At 32.2% G+C, this 19,997-nt stretch overlaps 1 protein-coding gene across 6 annotated transcripts in view; it reads left to right on the top strand.

Annotated features, from left to right (window-relative positions):
• Positions 1-16,095, top strand: part of SS18 (SS18 subunit of BAF chromatin remodeling complex) — a 67,223-nt gene extending 51,128 nt beyond the window's left edge. For 3 of the 6 annotated variants that reach the window (XM_016160087.2, XM_016160092.2, XM_016160090.2), the window contains 3 exons: positions 144-266; positions 2,492-2,625; positions 14,358-16,095. In XM_016160087.2, coding sequence (XP_016015573.1) covers positions 144-266; positions 2,492-2,625; positions 14,358-14,384 — 284 coding nt within the window. In that variant the 3' untranslated portion in view covers positions 14,385-16,095. The remainder of the gene's footprint in view (positions 1-143; positions 267-2,491; positions 2,626-14,357) is intronic. The other 3 variants (XM_016160088.2, XM_016160089.2, XM_036229922.1) reach the window with 1 other exon arrangement.
• Positions 16,096-19,997: the final 3,902 nt, after the last annotated feature.

The raw sequence follows: 19,997 nt of genomic DNA, 5'->3' as shown, positions 1-19,997 counted from the left end.
TTTTTCCTTGTTTTGTTAACTTTTAAAAATCAATATGGCATTTTATTTTGTTCTTGTGTTGTTAGCTATGCATCTTAGAGAAAAAGATTAATTAAGCAGACTTCTCAGGTCTTTTTCCTCCCTTTTCTCCAATTATCCTATAGGAAATTCACAGTATGGCCAACAGCAAGATGCTTACCAAGGACCACCTCCTCAACAGGGATATCCACCCCAGCAGCAGCAGTACCCAGGGCAGCAAGGCTATCCGGGACAGCAGCAGGGCTACGGTAATACCCTACTGCGGTTTATTTTTGTCTCCCCAAAAACATGGTGATTAATGTTTCTAAATATGGAAGTGGATATTTATCATTTTTAATAAGTCACAATTTTAGCTTAGTCTATTATTAGTGTTTATTTAAAATGTTCTTAGGTAAACTGTTAATTCATTTAAAAACAAACTATAGATGGTTCATTGACTAAAGATAGGCCATGTTGTCATATCAAAGACAAGAAACATGAATTCTTAAACCTATTTTGTAATCATGACCAGCCAGTAGTTATGTGTGCACTTGGAAAACTGATGAATTGGGTGATTATTAACCATATCTACATAATCCGCTTAGCAAATTTGTTTTTAAAACTAATGACTCTTACTGTGTAAAATAACATTGATTTTTAAAGTAAAAATGTTGTCTGTTCGGAATGCATAAAGAAAATTTTTTTTCATTCTGTAGTTAAATAGCAACATACACATCCACAGGGGTATATTTATTGCAGCTATGTATCCTTACAGAATTTGAGAGATTTTTAGCCATATTTTTCTGCTATATACTCACTTTAATATCTACTAGCCAGATAGCTGACTTCAAATAACTATTTCATAAAGAGTGGGGAATCAAGGCCTGATATCTCAGTCTTAAATTTCAGGCTACTATAACTACTTTAGATATAGGAAAATATGATTTTAATGGAAGAGAAGTAGCTGTTTATTAATTTGACATCATCTCTTGCTAACCATGGTTTCTTTCATACATGAGTAATGTCTTATTATTTTAATTCATTGATTTAAGCTGTGCTATTACTGTGGCAATTCTCTCTACTTGTGATAACAAATCTAAGAACCAATATCAGGCTAAAAATTCTCTTGTGCCTTCAACGTGTGCTTTGAAATTCAATCAGATATTGGGAGTCAGGCATTTTCTTCAAAATGATAAGTTCTAGTTCCCTAATTCCAGATGACTTTAGAAATAGTCCATGGATTTCTTGTTTTTAGAAAGAGACTTTCTTCTCAAATTACATTTCCATTTAATGACCACTGAATATTTGTACTTTGAATAGAGTATTTTGGTTTTACTATATTTACATGGAAACAAATATATAGCTAAATCAACTGAATTAATTGATTTAAGAGAAATACTGTTTTCAGTGGGAAGAGAGAATAAAAAGGTTATTTTTGGTTTAAGTATCTTAACATTGTTTTGTTACATATCAGAAATCATAAGGGAGAAGTTCCCATTTTGTTTATCCATAGACTTCAGTTATCAAACTTTATTCTAATAGAAAATTTAGTTTTAATAATTGAATCTATAGTAATTAAATAAAATAATAGGTTAATGTAATTTATTTAAGCTTGAAAATTTATTTTCTGTCACTTTTCTGCAATTAATATTTTTTTGACAGGTTTTGAATGGCTGTGATAAAAAACATAAGTATCAAAGTTTCTCAGCTTATGCTTTATAAAACATGCATTATAATAGACAATAGTAGAGTTTGTGAAACAGACATATTTGCTTTTGGCAAGGCAGATTAGTCTCTTGACATTTCTGATATTTGAAATAATTCATTTTTATTGATTAAGTATTAAAAATGATTGGTATGCAGAATATAACTTTTGAATCAAATTTTTCCACATGCAACCTTGGCTTTTTAAGTTGTCTTCAGTTTCTGTTTGAAAATATCGTGATAATAAGTTTGTCAGTGCAGAGCATAAAGCATTCTTTTGGTGATTGCAAATATAAATCTAGAATTTACATGTAAAATCATTCTTTTTGATTCTTTTGGTGATTGCAAGTATAAATCTAGAGTCATACAGCTGTAAATATCAATGATTTCCAAACTTTATTCAGAAATTGCTTCAGTATTTTAATTTGAATCTGCTTCATGCCCTTTCTTTTACCTCTTGTTTATACTACAATAGTAGAGATGAATTTTCTTAATATGAAATTAAGCCAACTCTCTTTTACTCATCTGGACATAAAAATTTTAATGGCTAATGCATTATACAATAGTTACACTGAATCAAAGCTTCTGGCACATAGTGGTATCCTTACAATATTTTTACTCTTATTATAACCTTCGGAATTTATTTTAAAATGCATTTTAGAAAAACAAGATACCAAACTACCCGTTTTAGTTTAGATATAAAAATATAACATCTAGTTTTAATTTTTTTCTAGTGTTCTAGGGATTTAGGTTTTCAGCTGGGCTCTTGTTTATGTTAATTATTTTGCAGGTCCTTCACAAGGTGGTCCAGGTCCTCAGTATTCTAACTACCCACAGGGACAAGGTCAGCAGTATGGGGGGTATAGACCCACACAGCCTGGACCACCACAGCCACCACAGCAGAGGCCTTATGGATATGATCAGGTAAGTTATTTGGCCAACTGTGTGATTGCCCCCATTGTTTGCTTATTCTTAATTAGGTTAAATATTTTTTTCACTTGAAGGCTCATTTTTCCCACCTCCTGTTCATAAATACATGAGATGACAACAAAAACTATTTTAAGTCTTTTTCATAGAGTGCTAGCACAGTGGATCATAATTGCTATAATATGTAAAACATGCCTTATCTCTAGGCACCAGTATTCATTCCTAGTAATTCATTCATATTTTATATTCTCTCTTTCCTCCCCTCTCCTCACCCCCCACTAGCTTCCTCCCTCCCTCCCTCCCTCTCCTTTACCGCCAGGCATACTTCTTTTAGCTATTCCAAACATCATTCCCTGTTCTAAAGCCCCTAATTTCTTTGATCTCGCTCATATTTATTGCTGAAGTCTGCATTGACTGACCCACTGAGATGTGGAGTCCATCTGTGTCAGTGCTCTTAATAGCTCTCTTCTTTACTTCATTATGTCCACTACACTTTCTTCACCTCTGTGATGTCCTTTCTCTTTAAATTCATACTTACTGCTTATCTCTGTTGCCTCCTTCCATACACATATCTGTTATCTCAGATCTTAATAATCTTCCCTGTTATCTTTCCTTCTATCTTCAAACATGTACAGGTGTATCTCATCCTCTTTCCTTCTATCTTCAAACATGTACAGGTGTATCTCATCCTAAGACAACTATATTTTCTTAAACCTAGTGTTTATTTAAGTTCCTTGTTTTCAGCAGTAAATGTTTCGGACTTAATATTCTGTGCCACAGTCATTCTTTTGTGAATCTTCTCATACATGCTCTATAATGAAATGATTTATATTGGCAATTTCTTTAGATTGATTTCAGGTTTGTTTAATGATTTTCTGGTGAGGATAATCTGGTCTGTTCACCACTTAAGCTTCCTAAAGTAGGTTATTGTTTTGTAAGTTAGAGTTCCAGGGCCAGTGTAAATGATGTGGTTTAAAGAACAACTCATTTGCAGTGCTAATTAGAAATCAAGACATGAACAAGTTTGGTATCAACATTCTCTCAAACTTTTAACTCCTTTGTACTGACACTTCCTATTTAAGTGATAAAGATAAAGAGATATAAGAGACAAACTACAAGGTTAAGGACAGTTGACTAATATTTTAAAATATACTGGAACTAAAAAGATTAGGCAGAAAATTTATCTAAATTTTAAAAGTAAAATAAGTCTTGGCTAGTGAGTATTTAAGGGCAAGTATTTAAGGGCAAGGTTCTTGAGAAGATAACATTTAGACTCATTCTAATCCATAAGTTAACTTTTCAAAAAGTGAGATTTGGGTCATTTGTTTCCTCGTTGAACAACTATTATTTTCCGTGTGTACTGAACACTGTATAAGGTCCTAGATAAGTAAAACAGGCATGGTTCCCATGACTCATGGAAGAATTTACTGACTTGAATTTACTTTAGTATTTAACACGTGTTCTTATTTTCATGATTTTCTTTAGCTTCTCTGTTAGTTACTATGCTATTTTGTTTCTCTTAATTTCTAGTGATTCCTTTATGCTTATCTTTCTTTTACCCAAATATCAATTTTTGGCTCAGTGTCATTCTTAGTCTCTATATTTACCCTGTCTTATATTTTTAGTATTCTTAGCTCACCCTTCTAAACCCAACTTCAGCTCCATTTTTTTTACCTGTGTATAGAACATCTCTCTTTGGGTGTTTTGCCATTCTCCTCAACTTCAGCATGTTGTGGCATAAACTGACCATTTTCTAAATCAGCGTATTCTAAATCCTTTATACTTAACACCATTAAATAAATGTTTCTTGAGCAACATTTATATGCCAAGTACTTAAGACTGGGGTATGCTGGGAACTAAGATTGACATGGACTCTACCTTTGTGAATGTAAGTCTAGATGGGGTTCAGATAAATGAGTAGGTGACATAATATAGTGTGACTTGGAGTACTTCGATGAGGAAAAGACTAGATTTTTTGTGGAAGGGGCTTCTAACCCAGAGGTAGAGAAAAATGTTCCTTGAGAAGTATTAGATAAGTACGAGGGCTAAGGATGTGTACGTATTAGCTGGTTAGACATAGAGGAGGGAGAAGGGTTTTCTAGTCAGAAGTACATTCACAAAGGACTGCTGTTGACATATATCGTTCAATAAAGCAGAAGCATGAAGAAGAAGAGGCAAGACTAGAGAGAGAAATTGGTTTTAGATTAGGAGGATTCTTAAAAGCCATATACGGGACTTGATAAACATGATATATGATACACAATTGACCCTTGAACAACAAGATTTGAACTGCACAGGTCCACTTATATGTGGATTTTTTTCAATTGATTGTAGTTCAGATGACCCATATAGTTCAAACCTGTCTCGAACTACGTGATTGGTAATCTGCCTGTGTGGAGGGCCAACTGTAGTTACATACAGATTTTCAACTGAGCAGGTCAGCACTCTAAACCCTTTATTTTTAAAGTGTCAATCATACTTTAATTGTTATAATTATTCCACCCCTTAACATTCTTAGGAATTTTAGACTATACTGTAGACCCATAATGTTTGGGTAATTGCGAGCCACATCTGCTTTCTCATTAGAAAAAAACTGAGGAGGGGGCTGTTTTAGCTATTCTAGAATCAGTGGTCTCTCCACATTTGTTTTGTGTTTCACCTTACCTGTAGCCCCCAAGTCAAACACCTGTTGGTCTCTTCATTTCAGGGAAAGTAGCCCACTTCTTCAAGATGGTTAAGGCAATGGAAAACCAAAACAGATTCTTAAACTCAACAGTAATGTAATTATAACAGTGATCAAGACAGATGAATCTTATAGCAGTATGCAGTATGAATTAAAAGAGTGGGGAAATTGAGAGAGAAAGCCTTGTTAAGGGGCCGTTGTTTCTCTACCATTCTTTTCCATCTCAGTAAACAGCACCTCATTTCTTCTAATTCCTCAGGTTAAAAACTTGAGTCATTCTTGATGCCTCTCTTTTTTGCAAATCAAATATCTCAGCAAACAGCAAATACCATATCTTCCTTTAAAATTATATTCAGTAACTATTTTTCACAACCTCCTGCTCTTACCCAAGTCAAAGTCACAGTTGTCATTCACTTGGATTAGTACAGTAGTATCTTCCTTCCTGGTCTTCTTGCTTTCATTCTGGGTCCTCTGCAGGGTATGCTCCCAGAATGATCTTTTAAAAACATTTGTCAGATTATGCTGCCCCTCTGCATAAAACCCTGTGGTGACTTAAACTTACTCACAGTATAAGCGAGACCTCATAATGGCTTTACATGACTTGTGGCCCTGCCTTCTACCCCACCACCTCATCTCTATATTTATATCCCAGCTACTCATGCCTTCATTTACTGTGTTTCAGTCACATTGTCATGAATGCAAGCATGTTTCTACCTCAGTACCTTCTGTTCCCTCTTCTTGAAATTTTTCTCCTTCACCGTTTATCTAAAATAAAATAGTAACACTCTCCATTGCCTCACTCTATTTCCCTTTCCTTCTTAATATGTTTAAACAGCTTTATTAAATTACAACTGACATACAATACACTGTACATATTAAAAGTGTGCAATTTGATATATTTTGACATGTACATATACTTGTGAAGTCATCATCAAAATCAAAACAGTGAAATATCCATCATTTCCAAAAATTTCCTTATGCCCCTTTGAAATTGTCCTCACTACCAAACTTTCCCTAGGGAACCACTAATCTATTTTCTTTCACTATAGATTAGTTACCATGTCTCAGAATTTCTTTTATATAAATGGAATCATATAGTATGTTGTCTTTTTTTGGTCTGGCTTTAACTCCGCATAATTCTCTTGATGTTTATTATTGTATGTACCAATTACTTTTTATTGCTGAATAATATTCCATTATTGTATGACTATACCACAATTTATTTATCCTTTGAACTAAAGATAGAAGTTTGGGTTTCCAGTTTGGGGCATTTACAGATAAAGTGTTAAGAACATTTGTGTATAAATCTCTGCTTTCATTTTTCTTGAATAAATACCTAGGAGTAGAAAGGTCGGATCATATAGTAGGTATATGTTTAGCTTATTAAGAAACTGCCAAATTGTTTTCCAACTTGATTGTACCATTTTACATTCCCACTAGTAGTGTATGAGAATTTCAGTTCTCCCCATCCTTACCAACACTTGGCGTGGTCAGTCCTTTAAATTTTATCTGTTCTGATACTTAGAGAGTGATATTTCATTGTGCTTTTAGTTTGCATGTCCCTAAGGACTAAAGATGTTGACCATTTTCTCATGTGTGTATTATCTTTTCTGAAATGACCTTTCAAACTTTTTGTTCATGTTTAAATTTGCTTCTTGATTTTTTTTACTATTGAGTATTGAGATCTTTATAGATTCTATATACAAGTTCTTTGTCAGGTACATGATTTGCAAATTTTTTGTTTTACCTTGCTTTAGGATTCTCTTAACACTCTCTTTTGAAGAGAGGAATGTTAAAATTTTGAAGTCCAGGTTATCAAGTTTTTCTTTTATGGGTATATAATTCTAGGTTGACAGTTGTTTTTTTTTCTTCCCTTTCAGCACTTTAATGATGTGACTCTACTATTTTTTCATTTATATTATTTTTAAGGAAACATCTGTCACTTTTATCTTTCCTCTCTGGTAGTGTATCTTTTCTCTAGCTGCTTTTAAGATTTTTTCCTCTATCAAATTATTTAACAGAAAATTTCCCTTGCTTAGATTGTGTTTAGATATTCGATTAGAGATGCCTTGGTGTAGTTTTCTTCATTTTTCGTATACTTGGCTTTCGTATAGCGTCTTGGATTTGTGGCTTTATAGTTCACATCAAATTTGAAAAAATTCTGACTAAATATACCCCTTTCTCTGCTCTTCAGACCCCAATTACATGTGTATGGGTCTGCTTAAAGTTGTGTTATAGTTAAGTGATCCTCTTCATTTTTTTTTTTATTCTTTTTTTCTGTCTTTTATTTTAGGTAGTTGCTCTTGCTGTGTCTTGAAGTTCACTAATCTTTCTTGTTCATTGTCTAAATTGCTTTTAATCCAGTTCCAGGTAATTTTCATTGCAGACATATTTTTCATCTTTGATTTAGATCTTTTTTATATCTTTCATGCCTTTCCCTAAATCTTGAACATATGGCGTACAAGTATGATACAGTTTTGCTATCCTTTCTGTTAATTCTAACATATGGGTCAGTTTTTTTTTTCTTCTCATTATCATTCATATTTCCCTCATCCTTTGTAGTCATGATAATCTTTGATTGGATGTCAGACATTGTAACTATTTTACTTTGTTGGGTGATAGATATATTTGTGTTTTTAGAAATAGTCTTGGGCTTTGTTTTGTGATCCAGTTAAATAATTTAAAAACAACTTGATCTTTGGGGGATTGCTTTTAATATTTGTTAGGCAGGAACAGAGCAGTGTTTTGTCCTGTGTTAAATATTCTCACTACTACTAAGGATGGACTCTTGATTACTTAGCTCAATGCCCTTGAATTACGAGTTTTTCAGTCTAGGTGATAGGAATAAACACTAATTCTGTTCATATATGAGTGCCAGGTATTGTTTCCTGTACTCCTTTTGGGTGTTTCTTTTTTCAAACTTGGTATTTTTCTTGCATGTATTTGTATATAGGTACTTTGCTGAACAGAATACTTTAATTGCCATGGAAAACCTGTGTTCTTAGTCATTCTTTTATCACCTTAACCCCTGGGAATCTCTGACCTTTTTACTGTCTCCATATTTCCTTTTTTTCAACTTGTTATATACTTGGAATAATGTAGTATATAGCCTTTTCAGATTGGCTTTTCACTTAATAATATGCTTTTAAGGTCTTTTTGTGGTTTCATAGCAAATTTCTTTTTAGTGCTAAATAATATTCCATTGATTGGATGTCCCACAGTTTGTTTATACATTCATTTATTGAAAGACATCTTTGTTGCTTTCAAGTTTTGATAATTATTAAGAAAGCTGCTGTAAACCTCTGTGTACAGATTTTTCATCTTATTTGGATAAATACTAAGGAGCACGATTGCTGGATTGTATGGTAAGAGTATATTTAGTTTTAGGAGAAACTGCCGAACTGTGTTTTGTAATAGCTGTACCATTTTGCATTCTCACCAGCAATAAATGAGAGTTCCTGTCACTCCATATTCTTGCTAGCATTTGGTGGTGTCAATGTTCTGGGTTTTAGCTCTTTTAATAGATGTGCAGTGGTTATCTCATTCTAATTTGCATTCCCTAATGACATATCATGTGATCATCTTTTCATATGCTTATTTACTATTTTTCTATCTTCTTTGGTGAGGTGTCTTTTGAGGTTTTGGCCCATTTTTTATTTTATCTTATTTTTTTATTTTTAAAAATTAATTATTTTTTAATTGAAGAAATGATTTAAATTTTTTCCCCCATCTCCCTCTCCCCTCCCCCTTCCCTCCGATAACCACCGGTCCCTTGTCCATGTCCACGAGTCTCTGTTTGTCCTGTTCATTTGTTGCGTTTAGGTTTTTATCCCACATATAAGTGATATCATGTGATTATTCAACTTTTTCTGTCTGCCTTGTTCACTTAGTATGATTATTTCAAGGTCCATCCATGTTGTCGCAAATGGCAGTATTTCATCTCTTCTTATGTCTGAGTAATATTCCTTTGTATATATGTACCACAACTTCTTTAGCCAGTCATCTATTGTAGGACACTTTGGTTGCTTCCATGTCCTGGCCACTGTGAATAATGCTGCTATGAACATTGGTGTACAAACATCTTTTCGGATATGGGTTTTCAAGTCTTTGGGGTAAATACCCAGTAGAAGGATTGCTGAATCATATGGTAGATCAGTTATTAGGTTTTTGAAGAACCTCCATACCACTTTCTATAGTGGATGTACCAATTTGCAGTCCCTTGGTCCATTTTAAAAATTGGGTTGTTTTGTTTCCTTATGGTTGAGTTTTAAGAGTTCTTTGTATATTTTGGATACCAGTTCTTTTTCATATGTGTCTTTTGCAAATATTATCTTCTTAGCTTGTCTTTTCATTCTCTTGACATTATCCTTTGCAGAGTAGAGAATTTTAATTTTAAGTTCAGCTTATCAGTTATTTCCTTCAGAGATCATGCCTTTGATATTGTATCCAAAAAGTCATCAGCAAGCTCAAGGTCAGTTAGGTGTTTTCCTATGTTGTCTTCTAGGAGTTTTATACTTTTATATTTTACATTTAAGTCAATGATCTATTTTGAGTTAATTTTTATTAAGGGTGTAAGGTCTGTGTCTAGATTCATTTTTTTGCATGTGGATGTCCAGTTCTAGCATCATTTGTTGAAAGGACTTTACTTGCTTTATTGTACTACCTTTGCTTATGTGTCAAAGATCAGCTGATTATATTTATGTGGGTCTATTCATTTATCCTATTTATCTATCCTTTCACCAATACCACACTGTCTTGATTGCTTTAGCTTTAATGTAAGTTTTGAAGTTGGATAGTGTCAGTTCTCTAGTTTTGTTCTTCTTCAATATTGTGTGACTATGCTGGGTCTTCCGCCTCTCCATATAAACTTTAGAATCACATTTTGTTAATATCCAGAAAATAACTTGGCTGGGATTCTAAATGAGTTTATGTTGACTCTTGAGATCAACTTGGGACATTATTGATATTATTGATTTTTCTATACATGAACATGGAATATCTCTCCATTTATTTAGTTTTTGATTTCTTCTATCAGTTTTGTTTTTCTTCATATAGATCTTACATATTTGTAATTAGATTTATACTTAGGTATTTCATTTTGGGGGTGCTAATGGTATTGTATTCTTAATTTCAAATTCTACTTGTTCATTGCTGGTATATAGGAAAATTATTGACTTTTGTATGTTAACCGTTATCCTGCAACTTTGCTTATTGGTTTCAGGAGTTTTTTTGTTGCTATTGTTGATTTTTTGGCATCTTCTTCCTAGATGATCACGTGATCTGTGAAGTGAGATAGTTTTATTTTTTCCTTCCCAATCTGTGTACCTTTATTTCCTTTTCTTATTGCATAAACTAGGAATTCCAGTAAAGTGTTGTAAAGGAGTGGTGAGAGGGTGTATCCTTGCCTTGTTCCTGATCTTAGTGGGAAAATTTCATTAAATGTGATGTGGATGCTTTAACTTTTGAGCAGAGCATGTATCTCCATATGACATTATGTAGTTATTATTATCATTCCTTCTTCTCTTAGAATGTCAGCTTTTTAAAAACATCACTGTATCTGTTTTTATCACCTAGTAGAAAATATCAAGTAATCAGTAAATATTGGTAAATAAATGAAATCTTAAGAGAATAAATAAGTAAATAAGGCCTTTACTTCCTAGATTTGAATGAATGGTAATTATAGTAAATTGGAGAAAGAAACCCCTAAAAAGTATTATGACCGAATAATTTTAAGACTTTCATATTATTAGGTAAATGAAAAAGAAATTTAAAGGTTGGCGTCGATCAGGTTTCTGTTCTAGGGAATCTTCTCATTCCATATACTCAGTCTTATTTACTCACGTGGTTTCAGTTTGCCATGCTGTTGACTCCCAAATCTATTTCTAGTCTAACTCCCTCTTCTGAAAGTCAGATGCCTAACTGGACATCTCCACTATTTAAGTCTTCCTCCCTCTCTCCACTTAATAAAATACAAAATCTTGTTAATCGTCGTTCCTTAAACAACCTATCCACTTCTTCTAACATCTTACATTAGTTTAGACTGTTAACATCTAGTTTCATCATGGAAGGATCCTCCCATGCTGTCTTTTTGCTTCTTTTCCATTCATTCTTAACACTTTGGTTAGGGGAGTTTTGTAGTTAAAAAAAAAAAAATTAAAGAAGCAGAGAGAGAGAGAGAGAGAGAGAGAAGCTGAGGCTTAGAGAGTTGTAGTGATTTACCTAAGAGGACCAGAGCTACAAAATGGTAGAACTGGATGGCAAATTCTAAGTGACTAGAGTCTCTAGTAACTAGAGCCTGATTCATTAAACCATGCTGCCTCCAGTAATATCAGTGAGTACTTGAGTAGTTTGCAGAGCATTTTCCTATTTTTCTTCATGAATAACTCTTTGAGGTAGGGATTATAATTACCCTTGTTAGTTAGATGTGAAAATTGAGAAACGAAGGTTAGGTAACTTGCTGAAGGACAAGAAGCTATTAAGTGGTGGAGTTATTAGTAGAAATTGTTTGCTGGCTCTAAAACCCATGCTTTCTTTTTAACCCTGGAATTTGCCAATGGTTGCAGATGTACAGTAATCTTTTTGGGGCTTGCCATGATTTGCTTTGGTCCTAGCATTGTGATCAGTGTGGGTCAAATTACTCAAATTCTCAGTGCCTCAATTCTTTTTATATAAAATGGAAGTAATATTTGCTCTGTAGGTTAAAGATGGACACAAAGCACTTATTATAGTGTCTGACACATGGTGAGGTCTTAATTAATTGAGATATATTAAGAGTCAGCTACTGTTAATATGAGCCAGACTTCTTATTTCAGTTACTTTAAGCTCCGTGTTACCAAACAAGTAATATCTTCTACTCCTCATTATTCTAGATTATTCTCTTGTATTATCCACTTCCCTAAGCATTCTATACTGATTTTTTTTCTCCATTCCTTTACTTTAGCTATTCCAAAGAAAAATTGCCATTTTTTCTTTTCTCTACTACTAAATTTTACTACTCTTTTAATGCTCCCACATTCTCTGAAATATTTTTGTAATTACCTTTTCTTTACTGAACTCTTATAGAACTTTTGTTGTGTAATTGTCCTTTATTTATAAGTCTGACCTTCCGTTTTTTAAGTTTATTATGGTGATTAACATAATATTTGGTCAATAAATGTTTATAATCACTTGAATATAATACTTGGCATACATTATTGAAGAAGTCTTATGTGTCAAGCATTCTTCAATATCTGGGCCATAAAGATAGATAAGACCTAGTCTCTCCTCTCAAGTAATTGATAATACAGTAGATAAATTATAACATATAGCAGAGCAGTTTTTAACCTCTCTTCTGCTTTCATATTATTCATAATATGTGCAACTCACTGTCATTAATATCACATTGTATACATTCATTAGGGGAGCATTTCCCTCCAGAATTGAGATTTGCTTATATATACTTTTTAAAATAATTTTTATAAAAGCCCTTTTTCATGTCCTCTTTTTATTCATTTCTAAGAAACAAAAGAGGTGAGAATTAATGTAGCCATGAATGGAAAGGAAATTGAGATCCAGAAATGGAAATGTTACAGCCCCATCTTATAGTTGAAGAAACTGAGTCTCAAGCTTTGTTAGACTGAAATAGAACGTTAACAATAGAGTTAGGACCTAGACAGCTTTAGTATTTAGGTCATCTAACACTTGAATAATAAGCTCCTGCATGCTAAGTATTGACTTATATTTCTTATTTGAAATGTTATATTATAGGGATCTTTGAACAAATACAAAAAAGAGTATCATATTAATTGCTATGCACCCACCAACCAACATCAACAATTATCAACCTTTTGCCAATGCTGTTTTACGTATCTCCTACACTATTTTTTTTTCTTTTCAGAGTATTTTAAAGGAAATCCTAGATTTGATATTCTGCCACCAGTATTTTAAGATGAGCATTGACTTTAAATTTTGCTGATTATAAACTACATTAATATTTTTTAAATATCTTTGTTCTATTTTTAGTGCATTAATGAATCCAGTAGACATATTGTGGCATTCAGCAAATTTTGAAGTATATCAACTTCTATGGAAATTTAAACTTTTAGGGTACTGATATTTCCTATGGTACAGGGGTATTTCAACTTTAGAATACTTTGTTGGAATAAAGTGATTTACAGGAGGAAATTTAACCAAAGGAAACAATTACCTGATTATATGCTTTCCAGTGAGTACTGGTTTTAGAAAATAGATCCTTTAATGAGCATCTATTTTTAAAATATTTAAGAAAGTTTTGTTATATAGTTTCAAACATGTTTTTCTACCTTTTTTCTGTTTTAGAGGAATAGCTGTTCATTCTCTTTCCCAAAAGCAAAACTTAACAGCTGTATACTAGACATTATTTACCTCCCTTGTAGAATCTTACTACTTCATCACCTCTTTGATATCTGTACTATCTTTTTCTTTCCTGTCCTGTCAGCCTATAGGCTTTTAAGTCTACTTTATTAAAAGCAAGACAAACAATTTTCCTTGATTTTATGTACCTTCTGCCTATCCGAATACCTCTCCTGAAACTTTATTGGCCTCAGGAAAAGGCTCAATTTTTTTTGTATGGATAGGAAGATCTTTTCCCTTTATCTCCCAGATGTCTTTCCATCCTTGCCATGTATCCCAAATACCCTTGATGTTAATTCATAGTAGTAGCCATTATAAGCTAAATAGTCACAAATTTGTTATACTAGCATAATTTATGTACTAATATATGCTACACCAGAATTGAGGACCAGAACTTCTCATTCATTCTTGTTCAATTCAGTTCAACAAAATTTACAAAACATTAAAATTTTCCACTACATAATAGGTACTGTTCTATGCTCAAAGACTCTGAAATCCATTTGCAATTAAATGTAATATCAGAAGACATTACAGACATACTGTACACATAACAATTTTTGTTGTAGATGCAGTTGCTTTTGTAGCATGGCAATGTTAAGATTTATTTGTAATTTCTTGTGTCAAACTATTGTGATCAAACTATTATATAATCATATTTTAAAATTTTATCTTTTAGGGACAGTATGGAAATTACCAGCAGTGAAAAAGTACTTACATTCCAATAGCCAGTATCTATTAGCAGCCATATTGTCACCTCAACACTGTGGACACCTCCTTGTGAAGAGATCCTTCCATTCCATCTAGTTTTTGGAAAAACCTTGTGGATAAGTGGCTGTTTCATCCATAAGCAGCCTTTGTGGCTTAGTTGTAACAGGCTTAGTAGCTCAAAAATACTCTTAATTTCACATTTCTACTCTAGATGGCAACATTGGACAGAAAATACGACATAACCAATTTGCAATGATTTCGGAACTGTTTCAAATGGACTGTTACAGACTGAAAGGTGTGAACAGCTTAGTATGTTTATGAAAGTTAAGGGAATTTAATACTTTTCCACAGATTCTTTTGTAAGGGGAAGAGGGAAATGTACACTTTTTACAGCAGCAATATTTTGTATATTATGTTTATTTCATGTGGTAAATATGCAAGGCGGAACACTACGCATTGGACAGAATCATAATTCCTCTCTTAATGTGGATTGTAGCATGGTGGATGCTTGATTGTGTTGGTTTCAGTATGGTGTACTATAAAGATAAAGGTGAGGGAGAAGACCATATGTCCACTGTTAATGTTCTTAAGAGGAAATTAAGATCCCTTTTATCTGTTAGATAATCAAGGGCACTGTGATACAGTTTTGAGTAAAATGACATTTTTTTAAAGCTTTCCAGTTTTGTGGAGTATAACCTTTTTTATAAAGATCATTTATAATACAATTTTAAAATGTGAGGCAATAAGAATTACTTCATGTTGGATTTAAAGAATCTTGGTAACAGTTTCATGTAAATGAAATGGTAATGTCTCCTAAAATAGCAATAAACTGAAAATGGAAGTGTTAATTTTACCTTGTTTGAGTAATCAGGGAACTTGGTAAGTGATAGCAGAACATTTTATAAATGATATCAAAGAAGTCAGCATTGATCCAGTAATTTTACTTTTTAACAATAGAAGGTTAATTGGTTTATATAATAGAATAGTTCAGGAGACTTAGAGAAACTTTTCTTTCAACTTTCTTAACTGGAAATAATAACATTTATAAAGGGACACTTAAGTTTTTCCCTTTTTTTATGTTGGTAAATGTAAACAGATGTTTAGGAAAATGCTTATTGACGAAGTTTATTATGATTTGTATTAAAAGCATAGAGATAACAGTCTAAATCACTGTTTATTAGCATATTTAATCATATTCGAGACTGTTCTGTGCCTGATTATTTTAGCTTAATTCAGGGATATTGCGTTGGGCAGAAAATCATGCATCGAGAAGTTTATAACCACAATTATTTAAACATAATCTGAAAACATCTAGCCCAAAGGTAAGTTGCTTTTGTCATCACAGTTGCCTATTCTTTATAATTGAATTGGTTTTTCCCACTTCTAACTGGAAACAAAGCAGAAGGGGTGCCATTAATTTGAATAAGCAAAACATAACTGTTCTTAACATCCTGTAATCAAAAGGAGGAATTTCAGTGTGTGTCTGTGTGTGTATGAGAGTGTGTGTGTTTCAAGGTCAGAAGAGGTTTTTTCCCCAACTTTTTTAGTAGAAAATGGACATCAAATTTGAACAGATAAAGCATGGACAGCCTTATTGAGATTGAAATGCTTATAGGTTCTGTGCCAATTTTCCACCACTTGTGTACTTTGTTGCTATTTAAAACTATATCAACTCTAACAGAAGAATAAATTATTTGTGATTTGAATTTTCTCATTTGTTTCTTTAAATTAGATCTCTTTGACTCTTTTGTTTTGTCTGGAGACTATGCTGTGGGTTTTTTATATAAGTTAGTCCAGTATAAGCAGACTATATTTGTATTCTAGGACTTTATCAAAATTCTCTTGCCATGCCCAAGTTAATTAGAATTAACTGTTCAGTAATCAACATGTTGTGTGGGTTGTTTGTTACAGAGTTCTTTCTCTCAAAATGAAGTCCATGAGGCTATAATCAAGATGACTGAATTAGATAAATGAGTTGAGACAAAATTGTACTGAACCCAACCTGGTGTAGATACGTTATCTCATTTGAAATAAGCTCAACTGACATTAAGAAATAATTTGTCTTCCCGACCCATCTTCTGTTGTCTTATTCTCCTTTTAATGGAAACTAAAATTGCAATTTTAATAAGCAGAATTTCCTCCAGGACTTTCTTCCTGGAGACTAGTGCATTTGCAAGGTTTAATTGTTTTATAACAGTCTTATTTCGTAAAAGTTTTTAATTGGTGATGACAAAAATTACCTTACTCCTTTGATACCTAGTAAGAAGAATTTTACCAGTAGCTTTCTACCAAGTTTTACATTCCCATGTAGACAATATATATGGTAAAGCTGAAGTTTTTATTTTGTTAAAATGTTTATTATTATAATAAATATGTCATAACATACCATAAAATTCCAGATGCAAAATATTACTAGGAAAACTACAGGATGATTATTGATCAATATTTAAAAATATTTAACTGTGCTAGCTCAGTTGTTTGAGAATGTTAGTATAATTTTTATAGAGTTGTGACTCAGTTTTGTTTTTGTTTTTAATTTTTTAATGGAGTTTTCAAACATACACCAAAGTGGAGAGAATGGCATATATATTAAGCCCCATGTGCCCAGTAACCAAATTTATCCGCTTAGCAACTCATGGCCAATCTTGTGTTGTATATACACTGACCCACAAATTGAAGCATAATACTATGTCCTTTAATTATTCTGTAAGTATCTCTAAAAGACAAATACTCTTTTAAAGAACCCTTGGTACTCAAAGATTCTTCCTGTGTCTCAGATTTTGTATTTTCAGTGTTAACAGTGAATTAGAAACCATCTCAGAAATTGTATGAATAAATCACTTCCTATTCTTTCATTTTAAATAGTCATACATGTTAAATAATTAAGACATTGGCAAAAATAGATTATACAGAAAGTGAACATTCTCCATAATTTCATCTCTTAAAGTGACAATTATTAAAAGGATTGTTAAATTTCTTCTAACTTTATTTTGCACATATAAGCCAACATATAGTTATTGTTTTGTCTTTTGAAACAAAAGTGGAATTATACTAGCAGTGCTATTGGCAAGTTATTTTTTTTCCATAACTTAGAAATATCTTAAATGCTCTATATTCTTGTATTTCTAATTTTTTTACTACTGCAAAGACAAAGCTTTCATAAGCTATTTGGCAAGATTTTATTTTGGTATGCTCATTAGTGTATGTCTATACAGTAAATTTCTAAATTGTTAGGTGTAAGGCTATGTACATTTTTAAAAATGTCTCCCTAAAAGTCATATTCTTGTCAACACCATATCATTAGTCATGTTAATTCTTGCAATTCTGGTAGACTTTTAGGAACATGCTATCTCAGAATTTAATTTGAATCGCATTTGATTAATTCGTAAGTGCGAGCATCTTTTGAAAAGCTTAATGACACTCTATTTTTTTCCTCTGAAATGCCTTTGTCCATTTTTCTATTGGGATGTTTGTTGTGTAAGCAATAGAGGAAATAATATAAAGACATGTACACAAATATATGTATAATTATGTAGTTTTCTCTATACATTAATCTTCATTCTCTATTTTATCTCTTCAGTCTGTTCATTATTTTTTAACTTTGGCTAAGATGTGTTTCACTGTATTAAAGTTTTAAGATTTTTATATAGTTAATTTCATAGCTTATTGCAAGCTTCCTAACTTTCAAATGTTTAAAAATATTCTCATATTTATTTCTGTTCTAAAATTTGTTGTACATAGTATAGAGTATTAGCTCTGTTCTTTGGATAAACAGTTTCACATTTATTGAATAAACTAATGATGTGAGATGTCACCTTATTCTGTTTATTTAAAAGATTAATTATAGTCAAGGCATATTGGATTTATGCTATTTCAAAGACTAGTTATATTCTTGTAAGTATAACTCCATATAATTGGCATAAAGTTGTGTTTTTTTCCTTTTAGCAAGGTGTTTTTTATTAGATAAGAGTTAACTGCCAGGGTATAAACAATGACTGGCTTCTTAAGAGAGAATTACTGAAATGTGTTTTTATATAAAATGACTAGAACATCTTGGAGATTTTTACTTTAAGTTTTAAAGCTCTCTACTTTTTTGTGTCCTTGTAATGATCTCCATAGCTGCCCAAAGTATCTTGTTTTGATTACAACCACAAAATTAAATCAATACCAAAATTTTTTTTTTATTGTTTAAAATGCTAAGTTTCAGAAATAGACAATGTAGTATAATTTTCATTAATTCAATAAAGACCTATAAATAGAGTGATCGTGTAATTTATTGCTTAATTTGGGAAACTTGAGAATGAGAGAGGGATATACACACACAAATGTACATATATACATATACATGCCTATATAAGTTCATGTGTATTATATAATTATGTATATGTGTGGATAAATGTACATTTTTTTTGTTTGTTTTTTGTTTTGAATTTTATCTTTTTCCTGTTAGGGAGCCATAATTTAAGAACTTAGATATGTGAGTGATGCATTTATGTTTAGGCCGTAATCTTTAGCTATGAAAATATATTTTAATGTACTGTTTCTCATGAAACAGTACAAAAGTGATAATTATTTGAAGTTAAAATAAATAAAATAATTCTGAATATTCTGAGAGGTTTTTGTTATTTTTAATCTCTTAGGGAATATTGGTTATTTCCAAATATTGTTCTCTTTTAAGAATAATCCCCAAGTTTTGAGTGAGCACATCACTTACCTAGCGACTCCATTTAACAGCCTTCTTTGCAGTGAGGTTTAGTCGTGTGACTTCAGGTTCAGCCAGCGGGCTGTGAGCTGGAGTGATGTATGCAGCTGCTAAATCACATCCTTTAAAATGTGCTCCATTTTCTGTTTTCCGTTTTCCAATGGCTGGAACATGATGTATTATTGGTGAGCTTTGGCTTTGCAGGTGGAGAAATACCCTAGAGAATGGCAGTACAACTAGATAGAATCAAAAGTCTTCTGAATGGCCTCATGAAGTCCACTCTTCTACTCCCCTATCAGCTTGGACTTTGACATGAGAGAAATAATACTTCTATTTTATTAAGGTCTTTGTTACAGCAGCAAAGCTTGAACTTTGCTGTTAGGGTCATGTAGTGAAGTGTCAGTTCATATTCTGTGTGGAATCATAGTGTTTAGGAATGATAGATTAATGTGTGTGTGATGTACTTCATAATCATTTATTTCATATTTCTAACTAATGAAGTAGAACAAAATTCTTTATATTTCCTTTAAGATCATCCTTGTTTTCTATTATTTGAATGAATTGGATACTGTATTTAGTAGCAATCTATTTAATTTAAAATATTGGTAAATATATATTTAAGAGTTACCATCTTTTTGGTATCTGTACAGTTAAAGTTTTTATAAATAGCAAGTTTTCTAAGTACTTATTTTTAGACTTAGGACTTCATAAAATCTCTTAGGCTTTTAACTTAATTTTGTTCTTCGGAGTTTTTTCTCTACTGCTTGCTTTTTCCATAAAGTTTTCTGACTTTAACCATATGAAGTGTGTACTTTGATTATAGTTTCTTTGCCAACTTTACTTTTGGAAAAGAAAGATGTACTAAAAGCATTTTGATTTTACACCTATAGTGGCTTTTAATATTCA

Source organism: Rousettus aegyptiacus, unplaced genomic scaffold (assembly GCF_014176215.1).
Source record: "Rousettus aegyptiacus isolate mRouAeg1 unplaced genomic scaffold, mRouAeg1.p scaffold_m13_p_12, whole genome shotgun sequence".
Classification (NCBI taxonomy): Eukaryota; Metazoa; Chordata; class Mammalia; order Chiroptera; family Pteropodidae; genus Rousettus; species Rousettus aegyptiacus.
Note: the sequence above shows the minus strand (reverse complement) of the source record. Positions and strands in the feature narration are given on the sequence as shown.